Source organism: Ovis aries, chromosome 21 (assembly GCF_016772045.2).
Source record: "Ovis aries strain OAR_USU_Benz2616 breed Rambouillet chromosome 21, ARS-UI_Ramb_v3.0, whole genome shotgun sequence".
Classification (NCBI taxonomy): Eukaryota; Metazoa; Chordata; class Mammalia; order Artiodactyla; family Bovidae; genus Ovis; species Ovis aries.
Genome location: NC_056074.1, coordinates 12,139,882 through 12,160,641, shown reverse-complemented (window position 1 = coordinate 12,160,641; position 20,760 = coordinate 12,139,882). Strand labels below are relative to the sequence as shown.

The following is a 20,760-nucleotide window of genomic DNA, read 5'->3' as shown; positions in this document are numbered from 1 at the left end:
CGGAGCCGGCTGAGGTTTTAGGGAACGCGGGAGCCGAGTGGTGGTGCAGAGGGGCCAGTGAGAAGGAGGACAAGTCGGTCGGTGAGCCTGGGTTCCGAACCTGGGCACCGGGGGATGGAGGCGGCGTCTGGGGCCGAGTAGGACGTGTCCGGCTGGTGGCGGCATGAGAGGCCGAGTGGGTCTCTGACTTACGGTTCTGCAGGAGTTGCGGAGGTCGCCAACGCCTCTTGCCCCATGTTGTGACAGCGGGATTGAGGGAGTCAGTTTACTTTTGGGCTCAGAGCATCAGATTGATCCGCTGACAGGATAGTAAGGGGCGGTTGTGTTTTTCCTCGGGGAGTGGGGTGCGCTGCGGGGATCCCGGGTGGCGACCCTCTAGCCTTTCGTCACAGCCTTTAGCCTACGGAACTGGGCTGTCCCTCCCAGATTTTTTTTTTTTATTATTGTTTTGTCATTCTCCAACCTTCCTTACTCCTTTCCCAAGGTGTTGGACCCTCATTGGTCTTTCATGCAGAAATGATTTGCAAAAGGTTCCAAAGATACCAGTGTTGAAAGGTAGCTAAGCTGTAAGGGAACGGCGCTTTGGCCCCGCAGTAAAGAAAACACAAAGTCCCTGTTTAAAATGACATCTTCATACTTGCCACCGAAGGCAGGGAGACGTTAAAAGGGAATACTGATGATCGCCCTGTTGACGGCTGGAGATCGGTTACTGAGTAAGAGGGTTCTTGAATAAACCTAGAGTGAATACTAAAATTACTGTCCAGACGGGATCTTCAGGACCATGGACCACCAACTTATTTTTAAAATACAATTAGTGTTTAATTTGTAGGACTCTATATATACCACTACTTTAGCAACTAATTTGCTTTCAAACTAAGCTGAAACAAAAGTCATTGGTCTTTTAAGTTGTTTTGCCCAATATCTCAAATGAACTGTATTTATATTTTCTCCAGTTGTGTTATTAAAACAATGCTGTGTTTGTTCTTTTTCAGAGTCTGTCTACACTATGAAAAGATGAGAAATTTTCTTTCTTCCTGAGGGTGTCGGAAGGTCTAAAAAGGCTGATATATTAGTGCTGTTTTTCTCCTTTCCTTTTGCATATTATCCTGAAAACATAACATCACTTTGAGTCAGTAGGGGTATGCGCTTCACTTGTTTAGGAGTTAAAATTATAGCTGGTAAATGGATTATTGTATCAAGGAAAAACTAGGCAGAGTGATTATAAATGACAAAAACATGGTCAAAACATTTCTCAGATGTATGCAGATGATAATTACAAAAAAGTTTTATAAAGAATGATCTTACATATTGTCCTGTTTCTAGGAACAAGTCAGATGAATGGCTTTCATTTTTAAACAGGGGTAGTATGTGTTGGTCTCAGTTATGCATGGAGCTCATGGAATTATTTGTTATTCAGAAATACCTTCTTTACAAGTAATGTTGGTAAGTATAGGAAAAGAAACAAAATGTGTACTGTTTTCTTTGTGATCTATGTTTCTTTGCATAACTATAGATATGTTTTAACCTTAAGAGAGAGAAAATAGACTGAACAGATTTACATTTAGGCTTCCTTTCAAACTCATACAAATTATTTTTAGGAGTTGGTGATTCATGGGTTTTGTTGTGTCTCATATGAACTTATCTTGTTCATTTTGTAAGAGACTTCTTTATATAAGCAATAACCTCCTCAATTCAAGTTACTATTAAAAAAAAATTTGCTGGGGGTGGGAGAACCCAGCAGATTTCTCCGAAACATTATATGAGAGAAATGAGACCTATATAATATAGTGATTTCTGTAATTTGTCATGTGTTTGGGTAGTTAGAAATTTTTTTCAGCCTTTTATCTAATGGGCATCAAGCCATAAAGAAATGAAATCTAGTTACTGTCTCAAAAAACAACTCCCTGACCCTTAACTTTTAGGAAAAAAATTATGTACTCTATGTGGATATTTTGTTTAAAAAATTAGTATTACAAGAGTTGATGATGCCAGCTTCTGAAAGAATAACATCAGTGTTCCAGAATAAAAACTGTGTTAGGGACTTCCCTGTTGATCCTGTAGTTAAGCCTCCACCTCCCAATGCAGCAGGTGTAGGTTTACCAGCTGGCTCAGTGGTAAAGAGTCCACCTGCCAGTACAGGAGATGTGGGTTTGATTCCTGTGTCTGAAAGATCCCTGGAGAAGGAAATGGCAGCCCGTTCCAGTATTCTTGCCTGGAAAATCCCATGGACAGCGGAGCTTGGGGCCCTCTAATCCATGGGGTCTTAAAGAGCCAGACACAACTGAGCAGCAGCATCAGGGAAGTAAGATCCCACATGCTGTGGGGGGTGGCCGAAGTAAATCAGAGAAGTGCAGTTAGGAACGCCTTACATAGATAAACCTGCTTTCTTTTTATCTCAAAACAAAATTAAGACATTGATTTATATTATAGATACCTCATTAAAGAATATTGAGTTAGTTGTTAGGTCAAGGGTTTTCTCAATAGGGTCAAGTGTGTGGATCACCTGTGGAACTCTAGATATGTGAAGCTATTTCCCACCCATTCACCCAGCTGAATTATTTTTGTTCAGGGTTGTCACCAGCTGTTGTATATCTTTAAAACACTATAGGTGAGTTTACAGCAGTAGGGTAGAGCTTCTACATCCCAGATTTGTAGCTTTACAGCAGTAGGGTAGTAGCTTTTTGTGTGTGACATGGGTAATAAAGTTTTGGCCACGATTTTAGGTTTATTAATATATTCATAAATGAATTAGCAAGACGTGTAGATGACCTAAGGATTAATTTATGCATGGTAGACGGGGGGCATCAATTTTACCTTAAGAATACCATAATATCCTGACTTATTGTATATTTCTTTGAGTGAAATTTAGTCTAAGAAACTCTGATTGCAAAAGACATTTAGCAATAAGCTCAGAGCTATGACAACCTTACGGTAAGTTATTCAGATAATTATCTGAAGTATCTAGATGGAATCAACAAGATATTTGAATTTCTGAAAATAATTTTTCTTTAACTCCTTGCTCAATCCTAATTTTTAAAAATTACTGATCATCTGTAGTAGTCTTGGTATTTGGGTACATGATATATAAAGAGAGTATCTTTTTTAGCTGCAAATTCTTTGACATTACTAAATTTATGATCTTAACATTCAAAATCATGTAACATTCTTTTTATCCATATCTACTAAAGAATAAAGACAGAGAACAAATATATGAAAATTTTAAAGCAACGCCAAGAGTCAAACACTTTGTGAGTCCTTTTATAAAAGGAGATCCTCTTAGAAGTAGTATGTGAAGACTGACTTTAGTGTTTTGGATAGTATTAATGGCCTATCTGGGTTCCTGCCGCTTCAGTGTCTGATCTGTTTTGAATGGCTTGCTAATTTTTTATAGGAAATTTGTAACATTCTAAGTCTCAGGGATGATGGGGAAGATTAAACAAAGTTATGTAAAGCATTTAGTAGAGGACTTTGGAACGTGTAAATTTGTTGTGGGTTTTTTTTTTTTTTAAGTTTTTAAAAAGTAGACTCAAAGTACTTAGGACCCAAGGACAGGGATTACCTTAAATGAACTCTTCTCACAGTTTGTTGGTAAGTCAAACTTGTATGACCAAATTCTTAACAAAGTATAGTTCCAGTTTCTCCTTTGATAGAATTATGGTATAAGACAATTTTTTTCAGCCCGTACCACGTAAGGAATGTAAAATTCCTGTTAGTGTTTTCATGGTAGTGCCTGGGGTAGCTGAAGTTGAAAAAAATTACATAACAATAAAATTTTGTTTGTGTACTTGTATAGTTTGAAAAACCCTCAATTGGTTATGAAAATTAGGCCCTGTCTTCATTGAGAATCAGTGTAGTTAGTTAATTCTCTAAAAGGTGATGTCCCAAATTATGAAAAATGTTACACTTGTTTCATGCTTGCAGAGATCTAAAATAATGCTTTGATATTTCAAGCTATGAACTTTGAGAGCGCAACTATCAGTTACATTGTCTGCCTTTCTTTATCTCTTCCAAAATAAAATCATTTTTCTTAACCATCCTCAGAAATGAAATGCCAGCAATCCAAAGGTGATGTAAACCCCAGCAGTTACAGTAAGAATTATTTTAAGTTGGTCACAGAATTAAGACAAGAAAACTTAAGGGGGAAAATGAAAAACATTTTACCAAAATTATCATATTGGATACACTTACATTGAGTTAAATGATTTCTACACCATTTATTTTTAAAGTGGACACAGATGAGCATGTTATACAGGGTTCAGCATTTGGAGTTTCTCAGGAAGATTTTTAACTTATTCTGGAAACTAATATTTCTTATTTACACTTTCACTTTAACAGCATTCAGAAAACTAAAACATATGTTTTCTAGTCTTGTTTAGTTGACCCACTGTTGTTTTTGTAACAGGTTGATATAATTGTAGCTGCTGTGCCAGAATAATGAGCCTTCCATGATTTTTATTTCTCAGTTTTTAGTAGGATAATTTGGATAATTAAAGTGGCACTAGAACAACATTTCTTTGCAAGAATAAGTATATAAAGCTGAACTTAATCCAATATAAATATGTTCATGAATATAGCCACTTAAGGAAACTGCAGAGATGTACAGTTTTAAGCAATTATGTAAGGTCCATATAATTCATAATTCAATTATGAACTATTTATAGTACTGTTTTTGAACTTGCTGTAAAGGTTAATCCTCAGTGAGTTCTGTCTTAAAACATTTTAGGAAATGTTCATCAGAATCATCTATTTACTCCTAAGCCATGATTTGGTGAATTTGGCACATAGGTGCTTGTAAATGGAATAGCCTGGGGACTTGTTTGAGTTCCTCCACCTCCATAAGGTAAAGTTCAGTAACCATAACCCTTGACATCATCTAAATGATTTTTTTTTTCCACCTTTGAGCCAAAATAAAACTCAGCTTTCCTCCTTCCTATTCCTGTACCATCAGACCATTAATACAGTATTAAGCAGAATCTTTCATAGTTTCTTGGCAGTTGTCCACATTGAACTGGAGAGCATTTATGCTATTGACTCAGTGTTAGCATATGTAGAGGCATTTCCTAGTGAATGTTTCATAGTCTTTTAAGACAGAAAAATGATAGAAAACGTTAATTTAAATGTTAAACATGCTGAAATAAAGCAGTTGCCTAAGTGGTGATGTATAAAAGTATATTGCAAATAACAGTAACATAATAGAGCACTTTATTGCAGTTGCTTAACTGCAGCTGAGCAGCATCTTACGTAAGTGTGATATAAAAGACCCGTATCGGTCCTGTGCTGTTTCAGTGGAATACTTTTCTAGTAATGGGATGCAAAAATTGATAATGTATTGAAAATTAAGTGCTGTTTTTGGTGATGAACTTTACATTTATTTATTTTACATTTGACAGTCTCAATGAAAGAATTCCATTTCAGCTCTTGTTTACTGTTGGTATCTTTAATGTTAGGCATTATGCCTTTTGAATTTCAGTCCCTTGGCTGTTCTGTTTTCAGTATTCATGTTTGTGTCTTTCTAAAATTGTTTGCTTGTTTCTTGATAGTTCTGAGATGAACAGTTTTTGTTGCATCTCATCTGGCAACGTATTTGCCAAAGATGTGTCCTGGATTTTCTTGTTTTCCAGATAAACTCCGCTCACTCATCTTCCTCATTCTTGGAACCTATTTTGAATTTGTTGCTGTTTTGGGTTCTTGTATGGGAATTCTAAGATTTATGGAGTACTGAGAGGAAGCCAGATTTCAGGAGTTTGAAGATTGAGTGAAGGGAAGGAGGAAAGAAGTAGGTACCATATGTAGACAGCTTCTTTAAGAAGTTTGGGTCCAAAAGAGGTAAGAAATAGTTGTTTACAGAGGGAATGTGGGATTAAAAGAGGGTTTGTATTTAAATCGTCCTACTTAGAGGTCAAAATCACTTTCTATACTTCATGGCAGTCTGATTATTTCCCAAAGGAATCAAGACTTAAAAATTCTACCTTGCACTGAAATCGGGCCAGGAGGAAAGGGGGAAGAGCTCTGAAGTACTTTTGTGATTTTTTAATTTTTTTTCCTACATGTTACTTGATGCTTTTCATTTGATTTAATTATTTTTCCTTTCCAGTTTTCAGTTGTTTCATTTAACCAAACTTGTACTCCAGGACTGGAGAAGGGCATGGCAACCCACTCCAGTATTCTTGCCTGGAGAATCCTCACAGACAGAGGAGCCTAGTGGGCTACAATCCATAGGGTTGTAGAGTCGGACGCAACTGAAGTGACTGAGCTTGCCCTCATGTACTCCAGGAATAGCAGTTTATATGACAGTTCCAAAAACAGCATAGCAATGACCGTGAGCCTCAGCTTCTTTTGAAAAATGACATATTCCTTGAAGAAGGAAATGGCAACCCACTCCAGTATTCTTGCCTGGAAAAGTCCATGGACAGAGGAGCCTGGCGGGCTGCAGTCCATGGGGTCACATGACTGAGCATGTGTGCATGAGGGTGGAGGGTGATGGGTTGGTAGCAATAAACTGGTAGAACTAAAAAGAAAATTGACATATTCTTATAAGTGATATCTGCCCTTTATATTCACATGCATGCTCTGTCGTGTCTAACTCTTTGCTACTCCATGGACTGTAGCCCACTAGGCTTCTCTGTTCATGAGATTTTCCAGGCAGTACTGGAGTGGGTTGCCATTTCCTTCTCCAGGGGATCTCCCCAACCCAGGGATTAAATCTGTGTCTCTGGCATTGCAGGTGGATTTTTTACCATTGAGCCACCTGGGAAGGCTGCCCTTTATACCTGTATCATTAATTCTTCCTAGCCCTACTGCCTGGGATCCTCACAACCTCTTTTTAGAAAAAAAATGGTGCTCACTTGAACCAGGAGGTTAGACTTGAACAGGACGTGTCTGTTTCTTGCCCAGCTATGGTTTTATCATTATACATTACCTAGAGGAGGAGAAATCTGAGATAGTCAAATTCTTTAGTGTCATTAAGCAAGGAAGGTATGATTGTGAAAATCCAGGAAAACATATGGTGGGAAAAACAACTAATACTTTGGGGCAACCAGACCCTACACCAAAGGTGGTAAACCCAATTCTAACTGACAGGAACTAAATTTTCAATAACCTGAACTCTCATTCAGTTACCCAATAATGTAAATGAGCTCCTGTTTCCCTCTGGGAGTCTTAACTGGCAGAATAAATGGAAAGATGTCAGCGAAAGAGGAAAACAAGTAAGCCACTTAAGATTTTGCATAATAAAAAAATATAGGAAGTTGGTTACTTCTAGATTTTGGCACAGGAACACAGTATGTCCAAATGTTGTCTCGCTGCTTTTCATGAGATTCACCAGAAGAAATGACCTGAGATGTTTCCATGAAAAGACAAACTTGTGGCTACCTGTGAATTGCTGTCTGCTATGAGTTACTAGCCTCTGTACACCCAGCAAGATGCCCCGTTTTATGCTAAAACTTGACTGTTCAAGCTAATAACCTATTTTTAGCAAATTTAAGACTCTCACTCACCTCTTCAGCCATCTGGAGAGAGGGAAAGATAAAACAGTGTTAACAGAAACAGAATAATTGTTGGTTGTGGGCCCAGAGTTAGATTCAGAAAAGTTACTTGACACCCCTCTTTACTGCTGAGCTAATTATTTAAGGTGACTAGTTATTATTACTTTTTAATACTTGCTAGGTCTGCAAAGTTCACTTAAAGTGCATTTAACAGTTCAGATAACTGGAAAGCAGTTCTCTGATAACACTGGCAGGACATGCTGTTAAAATATTTTTCTGCTGATTGAGATCTGTCACACTGTATTTGTTTATATTATAAGCACTCAAAAGGCAGTGTAGGGTGGTGGCTTGGAGCGTAGTCTCAGAGCCAGTCAGCCTGAGTTGAAATCACACTTCCCATTGGGTTGACTGAGCAAGTTGTTTAACCCTATGCCTCAGATTCATCTGTGCAGTGGGAATAGTACTATCTTTGGGCTGCTATGAGAATTGAATGTATATGGAGATCACTATTAGCTGTAACGCAAAAACATGGTTTTTTGCTAATCTCACTATTTAAGGATTCACTGAAAGTACTATACTTCAAAAATTAAACCATATTTAAGCATGAGTATGATTCTCTGCTTTAGATGTTATGTTAATGTCCCATCAGTTTTAACTTTACCAAATACCTAGTTTAGTAACTAAAGCTTTATGTAAATATGTATAACATAAATGTGATGTTTTTACCATAATTTACAGTTAACTTAGGGACTCTGTCGCTTACAGTTTAAAGATCGAGTAAGGAAAGTATTGTCTAAAATAAAACCATTTTCAGGGTTTGGTCTGCAAATACCTTAAGTGAGTTCAAGCTTTATGGTCCACTTTTAAGAATATTAGGTCTTTAAGAAGTTCCAACGGAGAAGGCAATGGCAACCTACTCCAATACTCTTGCCTGGAGAATCCCAGGGAGGGAGCCTGGTGGGCTGCCGTCTATGGGGTTGCACAGAGTCGGACAGGACTGAAGCGACTTAGCAGAAGCAGCAGCAAGAAGTTCCAAATGGATCACTTGAAAGAACTGCCTTCAAGTCAGGAGTGGCTTCTGGATTCCCAAACTAATAGACAAGTAAGTAAGGTATCTCAGCTTAGGCAAATTAACTGTTAAATCTGTTGCCTTATCTTTAAAAATAGGCTAACCTGGAAAACCAAATCGTTTTCTGTTGTATTAATTCTGCAGTGTAGTCTAGAGGCTTTAGCAATAGACTCTCCTGAGATACATGTCAAAAAATGCAGATTCTACTGTCCCTACATAGATACTCTGCTTACAGCAAGATCTGGGGATCTTTGTTTACTTTTTTTTTTTTTGGCCACACCACGTGACATGGGTTATTAGTCCGCTGTGGGTGCTCAGGAACTTCAGTCATGTCTGACTGCGACCCCATGCCCTGTAAGCCCACCAGGCTCCGCTGTCCATGGAATTCTGCAGGTAAGAATGCTGGAGTGAGTTGTCATATCCTCCTCCTGGGGATCTTCCCCACCCACCGATTGAACCTGTGTTGCCTGCATCACAGGTGGATTCTTTACCACTGAGCCACCAGGGAAGCCCTTTTTGTCCCCCGACCAGGGATCAAACCCACGCCCCTGCAGTGGAAGCACAGAGTCTTAACCGCTAGACCACCAGGGAAGTTCCTAGGAATCTTTTTAATGAACACACCTCTTCAGCTAGTTCTACTTGAAAGCACCAAGGTAAAACAGCTTGCTCAATACACATTCTCCCCCTTCCTCATTTTTGTGTTCTAATTCTTTGCATTGTGCTCAGTACTTCCTTGCTGCAGTTCCAAGACACAGAGCAAAAACTTTCAAAATCTTTTATTTGTAGTTGTATTCAATAAAGAATATAATTCAGCCACAGCACATATTGCTTAAATCGGGTGTATAATAAAGTTTATTTTAGGGAGATGCATGAATTACATGATCCATGCTGGTATCTAAAGCATTTGATTAAAAGATTTTGAATAAAAAGAAGTGTTCAGTTCAGTAGCTCAGTCCTGTCTGACTCTGCAAGCCCATAGGCTGCAGCACACCAGGCTTCCCTGTCGATCACCAACTCCAGAATTTGCTCAAACTCATGTCCCTTGAGTCAGTGATGCCACCCAACTACGTCATCCTCTGTTGTCCCCTTCTGTTCCTGCCTTCAGTCTTTCCCAGCATCAGGATCTTTTCAAATGAGTCAGTTCTTTGCATCAGGTGGCCAAAGTATTGGAGTTTCAGCTTCAGTATCAGTCCTTCCAATGAATATTCGGGACTGATTTCCTTGAGGATTGACTGGTTTGGCCTTCTTGCAGTCCAAGGGACTCTCAAGAGTCTTCTCCAACACCACAGTTTAAAAGCATCAATTCTTCAACGCTCAGCTTTCATTATACTCAACTTTCACATCCATACATGACCACTGGAAAAACCATAGCTTTGACTAGACAGACCTTTGTCAACAAAGTGATGTCTTTGCTTTTTAATATGTTGTGTAGGTTGGTCATAGCTTTTCTTGTAAGGAGCAAGCATCTTTTAATTTCATGGCCACAGTCACCATCTGCAGTGATTTTGGAGCCCAAGAAAATAAACTGTCTCTGTTTCCATTGTTTCCCTATCTGTTTGCCATGAAGTGATGGGACCAGATGCCATCATCTTCATTTTTTGAATGTCCTAAGCCCGCTGTTTCACTCTCCTCTTTCACTTTCATTGAGAGGTTCTTTACTTCCTCTTTGATTTCTGCCATAAGGGTGGTGTCATCTGCATATCTGAGGTTATTGAAATTTCTCCCAGCAGTCTTGATTCCAGCTTGCACTTCATCCAGCCTGGCATTTCACATGAGGTACTCTGCATACAAGTTATGTAACAAGGGTGACAAAATAACAGCCTTGACCTACTGCTTTCCTAATTTGGATCAAGTCTGTTGTTCCATGTCCAGTTCTAACTGTTGCTGCTTGACCTGCATACAGATTTCTCAGGGAAGATCTGTGCCTGAAGAACTATGGACGGAGTTTCGTGACATTGTACAGGAGGTGACGATCAAAACCATCCCCAAGAAAAAGGCAAAATGGTTGTCTGATGAGGTCTTACAAATAGCTGTGAAAAGGAGAGAGGCTAAAGGCAAAGGAGAAAAGGAAAGATATACACATCTGAATGCAGAGTTCCAAAGAATAGCGAGGAGAGAGAAAAGAGCCTTCCTCAGTGATCAGTGCAAAGAAATAGAGGAAAACAATAGAATGAAAAAGACTAGAGATATTTTCAAGAAACTTAGAGGTACCAAGTGAACATTTCATGCAAAGATGGGCACAATAAAGGACAGAAATGGTATGGACCTAACAAGCAGAAGATATTAAGAAGAGGTGGCCAGAATACACAGAAATCTACAAAAAAGATTGCAACCCAGGTAACCGCAATGGTGTGATCATTCACCGAGAGCCAAGTAGACCTGAGAAAGCATCACTACGAACAAAGCTAGTAGAAATGGTGGAATTCCATTTGAACTGGAAGGTAAACTGAAATGGAACTTCAAATCCTAAAAGATGATGCTGTGAAAGTGCTGCACTCGGTATGCCAGCAAATTTGGAAAACTCAGCAGTGGCCACAGGACTGGAAAAGGTCAGTTTTCATTCCGATCCCAAAGAAAGGCAATGCCAAAGAATGCTCAAACTACCGCACAATTGCACTCATCTCACACACTAGTAAAGTAATGCTCAGAATTCTCCAAACCAGGCTTAAACAGTACGTGAACTGTGAACTTCCAGATGTTCAAGCTGGATTTCAAGGCAGAGGAACCAGAGATCAAATTGCCAATATCCGTTGGCTCATAGAAAAAGCAAGAAGAGTTCCAGAAAAACATTGACTATTTCAAAGCTTTTGACTGTGTGAATCACAACAAACAGTGGAAAATTCTTAAGGAAGAAGCCTTATAGTAGGGTATTCTAGACATCTAGAATATCAGTATTTGGGAATGGGGGTATTATTTCAGCCAATTTAAATCCATTTATTTTGTTCTATATGTATATATTGATTAATTACCAGGTAAAAAAGGCTGTGGAGGTACAAAAATAACAAACCTTGAGACCATTGAAGTGAAAGTGTTACTCACTGTTGGTTCCAAATCTTTGGGATCCCATAGACTGTATGGCAAGAATACTGGAATGGGTTGCCATTCCCTTCTCCAGAGGATCTTCACAATCTAGGGACTCCTAGAACCCAGGTCTCTTGCATTGCAGGCAGATTCTTTACCGCCTAAGCCACCAGACTCAACCTTTTACCATCATGTACCCCTTGGTCAGGGCAGCCTGGTGGGCTGCACTCCATGGGGTCTCAACGAGTCTGACATGACTGAGAGACTGAACTGAACCCCTTAGTCAGTCTAATGAAATCTATGGATCACTTGTCCAAAGAGTTTTTTAAAAGCATAAAGTGAAGGGTTTAGCATAATAAAGGGATACAATAATACTGAAGTGAACACAAATTTTTTTAATTTTGGACATAGCCACATATATAAATAAATATAAACCAGTTAACAAGCTCTAGAGACTTTCATGCTGATCCAGTGGCTAAAAATTTAAGCTCCGAGTGCAGGGGGCTCAGGTTCAACCTATGGTCTGGAAGCTAGATCCCACATGCCACAACTAAGACCTGGCACAGCCAAATAATTTTTTTTAAAGCTCAAGCAAGTTGTCTGTACAATTGTAACAGGAAAATAATCAGACTTTAGCTATGACAGTCATATTTACTCCTAATACTGCTGTAATTGGTTACCTACATTCAAGTTGTATTATAAGTTATTGAAAATAGAAATGTAATCCCTATCTAAGTTCATGGAACCCTAAATTCTATTAACCTGTGATTAAGAACCCTGGCTAAACTTTTAGGGAACATACTCTTTTTCACTGTTGTATTCAAGACCTGATTAAGATCTTTTTAGAGACCCAAGCTCTGAAAAACTTATGACACCTTCATATAATTCTAGACCCTGATCAGATATTTCAATATTAACCTACCTCCAACTACAGAAATTAAAAATACCCCCTTTCCCTTATATATTCAATAAGTGAATCAAGGGATTTTTTTCCCCTTCCCAACAGTGAGCTAGTACTTCCATAAAGTATACATAAAGTATATGGTTAGCTCCCACTTTTCCTTTCCCTGGTGGTGCAGACAGTAAAGAACCCACCTGCAATGCAGGAGACCTGGGTTCAATCCCTGGGTCAGGAAGAACCCCTGGAGAAGGGAATGGCAACCCACTCCAGTAATCTTGCCTAGAGAATTCCATGCACAGAAGAGCCTGGTGGGCTACAGTCCATGGAATCGCAGAGTCAGACACGACTGAACAACTAACACCATTTTTATTCAATGGTACTTAGGGTAGAAATCACCTCATCTTATAATTAAGAGATAAATCTGTCTGGGGTTACCCATTAACAAGTAGAAATTGAAAATAAAACCCAGGTTTGTTTGACATTTGAAATATACACGAAAACTGCTATTAATATCTTGTTTTTAGGTGAAACAGAAAGTAAATGTTGCAAACCTCAGTATCTCCCATTTGGCCAAGACTACCAATGTATTGTTTACATTTCCTGAAGAGGCACAACAACCATGTGACACCAAGCCCTTTTGATGACGAAACAGAAGTTCCGTAACTCTTTAAATCACAGTTTTTAAAACTCATTTGAAAGCATTTTTAAAACTTTATAGGTAATCAATGGTTTATGCTGTAGTAAACTTAAATTTGTTTTCACTATGTACTTGATATCATTTCATCTTTTCTCCCCTCCAAGAAAAACATTTCTTCAAGGTTGCTGTGATTTGTGTTTGTCATTTACAACTAAGAGGATTTTTTTTTAATGCCCATTCTCCTACCCATACCCATTAATATCAGTGGGTATATTTTCAAACAGCTTCTTTTGAAGGCAGTAAACCAGCTTAGAGAAAAAGATTTGTTTACACTAAGAAAATGTTTATAAAAATGAAGTGATAGTCAAGTCCTTTTGATCTGTGTGGGGAGCACTAGATCAATATCTAAATTAATACATGATACAAATATTTCAATTTTGAGTCAATACTCATGTTGGTCAATCCATAACTTGGAGAAGTTAAATAGAACTTTGTTTTACATACGAAGAAATTGGGTACCTGGTAAGTAAAACTTGGCTTGGCTTGTACTGATACGAGACCATTATAGGTTTTACCCATGCTATTTAGTATAAGCATACGTTCACTTCACTGTAGAAATGTGGTTTGATCACAGTGTGCTGTCTAAGACTCTCCTGGAGACATTCCATACATAACATGATATGTGGACCTTATTGCCATTGTAAACTAAGGATTTCTGAATCACATCTGGTCCCAAGGGTTTATAAGAAGGAATTGTTGACCTGTAGCTATTTTCTTTCCAGAACAGTCATCAACATGATTTGATACTTAGAAGCATAAATACGAGGTCTTCCCCAGTGGCTCAGATGGTAAAGAATCCCCCTGCAATGCAGGAGACCTGAGTCCAATCCCTGGGTCGGGAAGAACTCCTGGATAAAGGAGTGGCAACCCACTTCAGTATTCTTGCCTAGAGAGTTGCATGGACAGAGGAGCTGAGTGTGCTACAGTCCATGGAGTTGCAAAGAGTTGGACAGGACTGAGCAACTAACACAGCATAAATAAAGTGACAACATTCTACCTTCTAACTCCATTTTTTGGTACAAAGTTGCAACTTGCTGCCAAGTCGCTTCAGTCGTGTCCGACTCTCTGTGACCCCATAGATGCTAGCCCACCAGGCTCCCCCGTCCCTGGGATTCTCCAGGCAAGAACACTGGAGTGGGTTGCCATGTCCTTCTCCAAGTTGCAACTTGAAAAATAAGTTACAATCAGTCATAAATCAGTAAACTGTCCTTGGCAGCCAGATGTTATTGTTACCTGTAGGTAATATGCTCTTTTCTTCTGCCTGGCACATACCCAGATAGGCATGCAGCAGTTATTTAATAGATAAATAAGTTGTTAAATTATAACACTGATGGATTGCTTAATCTTTTACATAATTGACAAATCACCTCTTGTAACCTGATTCTAGCTCATGAATAGATTTTGGCTCCTGAAGTAGACTGTTACAGTGAAGGAAATAGAACATTGTTTGTGAAACCCTAGATGACCTGGACAGGAGACTGAATTGGAATCCTTAATTCCCAGAGCAAAGAGAGCCTTGACATTTAAGAATAAAAATATTAATAGCTGAACTTTATATCATGTGTTTAATGTCATGACCATAAAGCCATTACTGTAACACTTAAGTTTATCTTCTAGAGGAAGCCTTCTAGAGGAAACTAATGACTTAGTTTTTATTGACATTATTGTTTTCCTTCAGGAACTGATTTTTAATAGATTCCAGGATGATGCAGTTTTGTCAAAGGATGCTGCATCCTCAGTTTCATTAAAAAAAAAAAAAAACTGCAATTAGGTAAAACATTTTTAAATAGACTATCTCCATCTGGTCTCTTTCTGTCACCCAGGTTTTTCACCAACCACAGCTCCATGAAAAGACATTGACGTGTCTCCTGTTACACATGACACACTAATGCTCATTATAGAACCTTAGAATGAGTTCATTATCAGTCTGTATGAAAACATTTCCCTACCTTCTGTCTTCTTTTATTTCCCATTTATGTCTTTGTGTTGCTAACTATATTAAGGGTACATGACCATTGGATTTTAAAGTTCTCTGAGAGCTGGAACTATACCATATTTATTTTCACATTTCCTTTGTACTTAAGACTTCTGTTTTTTCAGCAGATATTCATTGAGTAACCACTAGGTGTCAGATATACTAGGTAGATTCTGGAGACACCAGGGTAACTGAACTGGGACATTTCTCTTTTTGTTGAAGATTTTATTTATTTTTCAAATTTTATTTTATTATTATTTTTTTTTACTTTACAATATTGTATTGGTTTTGCCATACATCAACATGAATCCTCCATGGGTGTACACATGTTCCCAATCCTGAACCCCCCTCCCACCTCCCTCCCCATACCATCCCTCTGGGTCATCCCAGTGCACCAGCCCCAAGCAACCTGAACAGGGACATTTCATTTGGAGTTCTAACAGTTTTGTGTAGGAGAAGTGGAAAAAGAGATCTGTAAGTCAAAAAAACTGCAATATAATACAGTGGAATAGATGATTTCCTAGTTTAAGAATTCTTTAAAAAAATCATTCCCCAAAATATCTCAACAAGTCTGACTCTAAATTTCCACCACTGGAATGTCATAAGACCAGCATTGCACTGTGGTTGCCTCTGGGCAGAAAGATTAAAGGATGTTGATGGATATGAAATCACTTTTCCATTCCTCTTTTTAAACTTAAAAAAATTTTTTTACGTGGTATGATTCACTCCTTTTGATGTAAAATTCTACAGGTTTTGACAAATGTGTAGTCATGTAATCACAATCAAGATGCAAAACAGTTCTATCAACCCCCAAAATTCCCTTGTGCTGCCCTTTTTATTTGTTGTTGTTCAGCTGCTCAGTCATGTCCGTCTATTTTGCTACCCCAGTGAACTGCAGCACGCCAGGCTTCCCTGTCCTTCACCATCTCCAGGACTTTGCTCAAACTCGTGTCCATGGAGTCAGTGATGCCATCCAACCGTCTTGTCCTCTGTCATCCCCTTCTGCCTTCCATCTTTCCCAGCATCAACGTCTTTTCTAATGAGTCAACTTTTCATGTCAGGTGGCCAAAGTATTGGAGCTTCAGCCTCAGCATTAATCCTTCTAATGTATATTCAGGATTGATTTCCTTTAGGATTGACTGGTTTCATCTCTTTGCAGTCCAAGGGACTCTTAAGAGTCTTCTCCAACACCACAGTTCAAAAGCATCAATTCTTCAGTGTTCAGCTTTCTTTATATTCCAGCTCTCACATTCATACATGACTAAAAAAAGATGAAAAAAAAAGATGGCTTTGACTAGATGAACCTTTGCGGGCAAAGTAATGTCTCTGCTTTTTAATACACTGCCCTTTTTGTAGTTTGTGATAAAAAATAATTTTATCTTTCAAAAATTAATGGTTGAAAAAAAATTAATGGTTGAATGTTCTACGTATACCTATTTCTGTTCCAACAAAGTGTGCCTTTTGAGACGGTACCTTTTTTCTTAAGCCTCTTTAGAAATATAGATATCCAGGGAGGGTCTGAATCGTTACACCATTGTTAGTCATCACTGTGATGGAGCTGTTGAAAGGATTTAGAACTAACAAAAGGTATTGGAGAAGGAAATGGCAACCCACTCCAGTGTTCTTGCCTGGAGAATCCCAGGGATGGGGGAGCCTGGTGGGTTGCCGTCTATGGGGTCGCAGAGAGTCGGACATGACTGAAGCGACTTAGCAACAGCAGCAGCAGCAGCAAAGGGTGTATGGTGTATGTAGTGTCTCTCTTAGGCTAGAAAGAGGATAGGGGTCAGCAGGTAGAATTGGAGATTAGGGCCTGAATAAAACAATGTACATGAAAGGGTAGATATGGGTACTGTGTTCATGTTAGTATAAGGGCCCTGGGTATCAAAAATAGGAAACACCAGCTCCTCCTGAAGAGGAGCCCTTCATGTGAAGATTGAGTGTCTATCTGGAGCTACAGAAGTGGGATTCTAGAACTGATTCTGCGACTAACCTCTCAAAAAGTCACATCCCCTTTCTGGGCCTCAGTTTCATCATTTATAAAAAGTAAATATATTCTAAAATCCATTTCAGTTTTTCTTCAACTAGAAACAAACCCTCATGTTTGTGTGTGTGTTCTGATTTCCTGTCCTCCAATTACAACTGAAAAACATATGTAGATAACAATAACCAAACTAGCAACCCTTACAGTCCTCTAAAGTTTCATGCAGTTTGGTGTCATAGGCTGCAGAGCAAAATTAAGGTTGATCTGAATTAGGCTTCAGGGACACAGCTCTGGGCCTCAGTCTTCTCATTTATAGAATGACTGTGTGTACTCTAAGGTTCCCTGTAGTTCTCACATTTTATGACCATGAAATCTTAAAACTTAGCAGTGTTACTTTAGTTCTCACTGCCTCTGGGTTTGCACCTGTTCTGACATTGAGTTTTGTAATTTTAGTGAGCCGCTATTCACTCAGTGCCTTCTCTGTGCCATGACTTTTAATGTAGGGTATTTTCCTACTCTATTTAAGGATTTTTATAGTACTGCTGACTGACCTTTATACCTTTACAGGTATGGGAAAATCACACCATGCCTCCCCCTCTCATCCTGATAACATATTCCAAGATATGCAAGATCTCATTTCAATGAATATTAGAAGTAGTGCTAGACAGGGGGAAAGAAAGGGGAAGATGTATATTGCTCTAACATGATATGTGAAGGGAGAGGAAATAACAGTTGAGGGCCAACAGTTGTGAACATCAAAGTGGTATATTGTCACCCTACTTATTTAGCTTATATGTAGACTACATCATGCGAAATGCCAGGCTGGATGAAGTACAAGTTGGAATCAAGATTGCTGAGAGAAATATCAATAACCTCAGATATGCAGATGACACCACCCTTATGGCAGAAAGTGAAAAACTAAAGAGCCTCTTGATGAAAGTGAAAGAGAAGAGTGAAAAAGCTGGCTTAAAACTCAGCATTCAGAAAACTAAGATCATGGCATCCGGTCCCATCGCTTCATGGCAGATAGATGGGGAAACAATAGAAACAGTGACAGACTCTTCTTGGGCTCCAAAATCACCACAGATGGTGACTGCAGCCATGGAATTAAAAGACGCTTGCTCCTGAAAATAAAAGCTATGACAAACCTAGACAACATATTAAAAAGCAGAGACATTACTTTGCAAACAAAGGTCTGTCTAGTCAAAGCTATGGGGTTTTTTTTCATTTCAACATTTATTTCTTTAAAGGAATGGATTTTGAAGAGAAAAAACATAGGGCAGAGAGGTATGGAATAGAAAATAAATACAAATGTAAGCTGTTTTACTAATTGCTTTATAACCGCAAACTAGTACAGAGAATGCCCTGTACAAAACACAATAAAGGTTCAAAGATGGAGGTGTTCCCTTAGGCAAGGCTGAAGACTTCAGTCTCTGGTGTTTGGAATTTAGGCTGCAGTCCTTGTTTTTGGATGGATCACTGGGTGTGTGGCACAGTCCATGCTTTTAACCAGATTTGAACAGGAGAATGGCCACTTGGTCCAGGTAGAAGTAGATGAAGTGTTCGGTTTCATGTGTCACATAACTACCAAAGTTCTTCCCCACGATGCAGTGCCAGGTGGGGTTGTACTTGTCAAACTCCTCCTTGATATGGGCCACAATGTCCTTCTCTATATTATACTTTTCCAATGCCTGAGTAGCACACTCCATCGAGTCCTGTTGCATCTCCTCCAACATATTGACGTTCTTGATTACAGCCTTTTGGTCACACATGGTTACCAAGGAGCAGGGGCTGGCCGACTGCAACGGTCTCCTGAGGGAGGGGCGAAGCTCACACCCGTGTACAGAGACAGTTGCTACCAAAGCCGTGGTGCATCTCAAAGCTATGGTTTTTCCAGTAATCATGTATGGATATGAGACTTGGGCCATAAAGAAAGCTGAGCCCTGAAGAATTGATGCTTTTGAACTGTGATGTTGGAGAAGACTCTTGAGAGTCCCTTGAACTGCAAGGAGGTCAAACCAGGCAATCCTCAAGGAAATCAGTCCTGAATTTTCACTGGGAGGACATGCTGAAGCTGAAGCTCTGATATTTTGGCCAACTGATGTGAAAACCTGACTCATTACAAAAGACCCTGATGCTGGGACAACAGAGAATGAGATGGTTGGATGACATCAAGTTTGAGCAAGCTTCGGGAGTTGGTGATGGACATGGGATCACAAAGAGGCAGACATGACTGAGCAACTAAACTGAACTGATGTGTTAGGCATTTTGTACACGTCTATCTTTAGATCAGGGTTTCCCAGGTGGCTTGGTGGTAAAGAATTCACCTGCCAATGCAAGAGACACGGGTTTGAGTCCCGGGTCAGGAAGATCACCTGGAGGAGGAAATGGTAATGCACTCTAGTATTCTTGCCTGGAGAATACCATGGCTAGAAGAGCTTGGAGGCCTCAGTCCATGGGGTTGCAAAGACTCAGACATGACAGAGCACGTGTGCCACACACGCATACCCATTCAGAAACCCACTTAAAATGCTTAGGCCAGTGTTTTTATCTGGATAGAGAAAGATGATGAAAAAATTTTCCTTGTCTCATAGTGGAGAAGAATGATGTGTAAAAATTCCACATATGGAATGATAACTACCCTCAAAGTTGTGAGGATCAAATTGCTTAAAGGAAAATGGGATGCCTTATAAACTATAAAGTTTTCTAAACACATCTAGCCCCTACCTTTATATAAAGTCCTCAGGGCCTCTCACAGTCTAACTAGAGAACCTATTTGGATGCTTACCTAATCTCCGATAGTGTCCTCCCTTTTGAGAGTAGGACTGCACCCAGGCTTATCAAAGAAGAAACTTGGTTTACTAGTAAAACTGGAAACCTGGGGCCAAACTGTGGTGGAGGTAATGAAGATAATGTAAACAGCAGGGAGGGAACACAGCTCCACCCATCAACAGAAAATTGGATTAAAGATTTATTGAGCAAGGCCCCATCAGAACAAGACCCAGTAATCCCCTCAGTCTATCCCATCAGGAAGCTTTTATAAGCCTCTTATCCTTCTCTATCAGAAGGCAGACAGACTGAAAACCACCATCACAGAAAACTAACCAATCTAATCACATGGACCACAGCCTTGTCTAACAATAAAACTATGAGCCATGCCTTCTGGCCCCCCCCCAAGATGCACAGGTTATGGTGGAGAATTCTGACAAAATATTGTCCACTAGAGACGGGACTAGCAAACCGCTTCAGTATTCCTGCCTTGAGAACTCCATGAACAGTATGAAAAGGCAAAAAGATAGGACACTGAAAGATGAACTCCCCAGGTCAGTAGGTGCCCAGTATGCTACTGGAGATCAGTGGAGAAATAATTCCAGGAAGAATGAAGAGATGGAGCCAAAGCAAAAGCAACACCCAGTTGTGGATGTGACTGGTGATGGAAGCAAAGTCTGATGCTATAAAGAGCAATATTGCATAGGAACCTGGAATGTTAGGTCCATGAATCAGGGAAAATTGGAAGTGGTCAAACAAGAGATGGCAAGAGGGAACATCAACATTCTAGGAATCAGTGAACTAAAATGGACTGGAATGGGTGGATTTAACTCATATGACCATTATATCTACTACTGTGGGCA

The 20,760-nt window shown here is 39.4% G+C and overlaps 2 protein-coding genes across 2 annotated transcripts in view; both read right to left on the bottom strand.

Moving 5' to 3' along the window:
• Positions 1-18,942, bottom strand: part of RAB30 (RAB30, member RAS oncogene family) — a 122,813-nt gene extending 103,871 nt beyond the window's left edge. The window contains exon 1 of the mRNA XM_042238143.2: positions 193-18,942. The gene's annotated coding sequence lies outside the window, so the exon portion shown is untranslated. The remainder of the gene's footprint in view (positions 1-192) is intronic.
• LOC101106977 (dynein light chain 1, cytoplasmic-like) lies at positions 18,435-18,942 on the bottom strand. Its single transcript, XM_012101697.4, has one exon. It carries the CDS (start codon positions 18,898-18,900, stop codon positions 18,634-18,636), a length of 267 nt encoding a protein of 88 aa, XP_011957087.3. The 5' UTR covers positions 18,901-18,942; the 3' UTR covers positions 18,435-18,633.
• Positions 18,943-20,760: the final 1,818 nt, after the last annotated feature.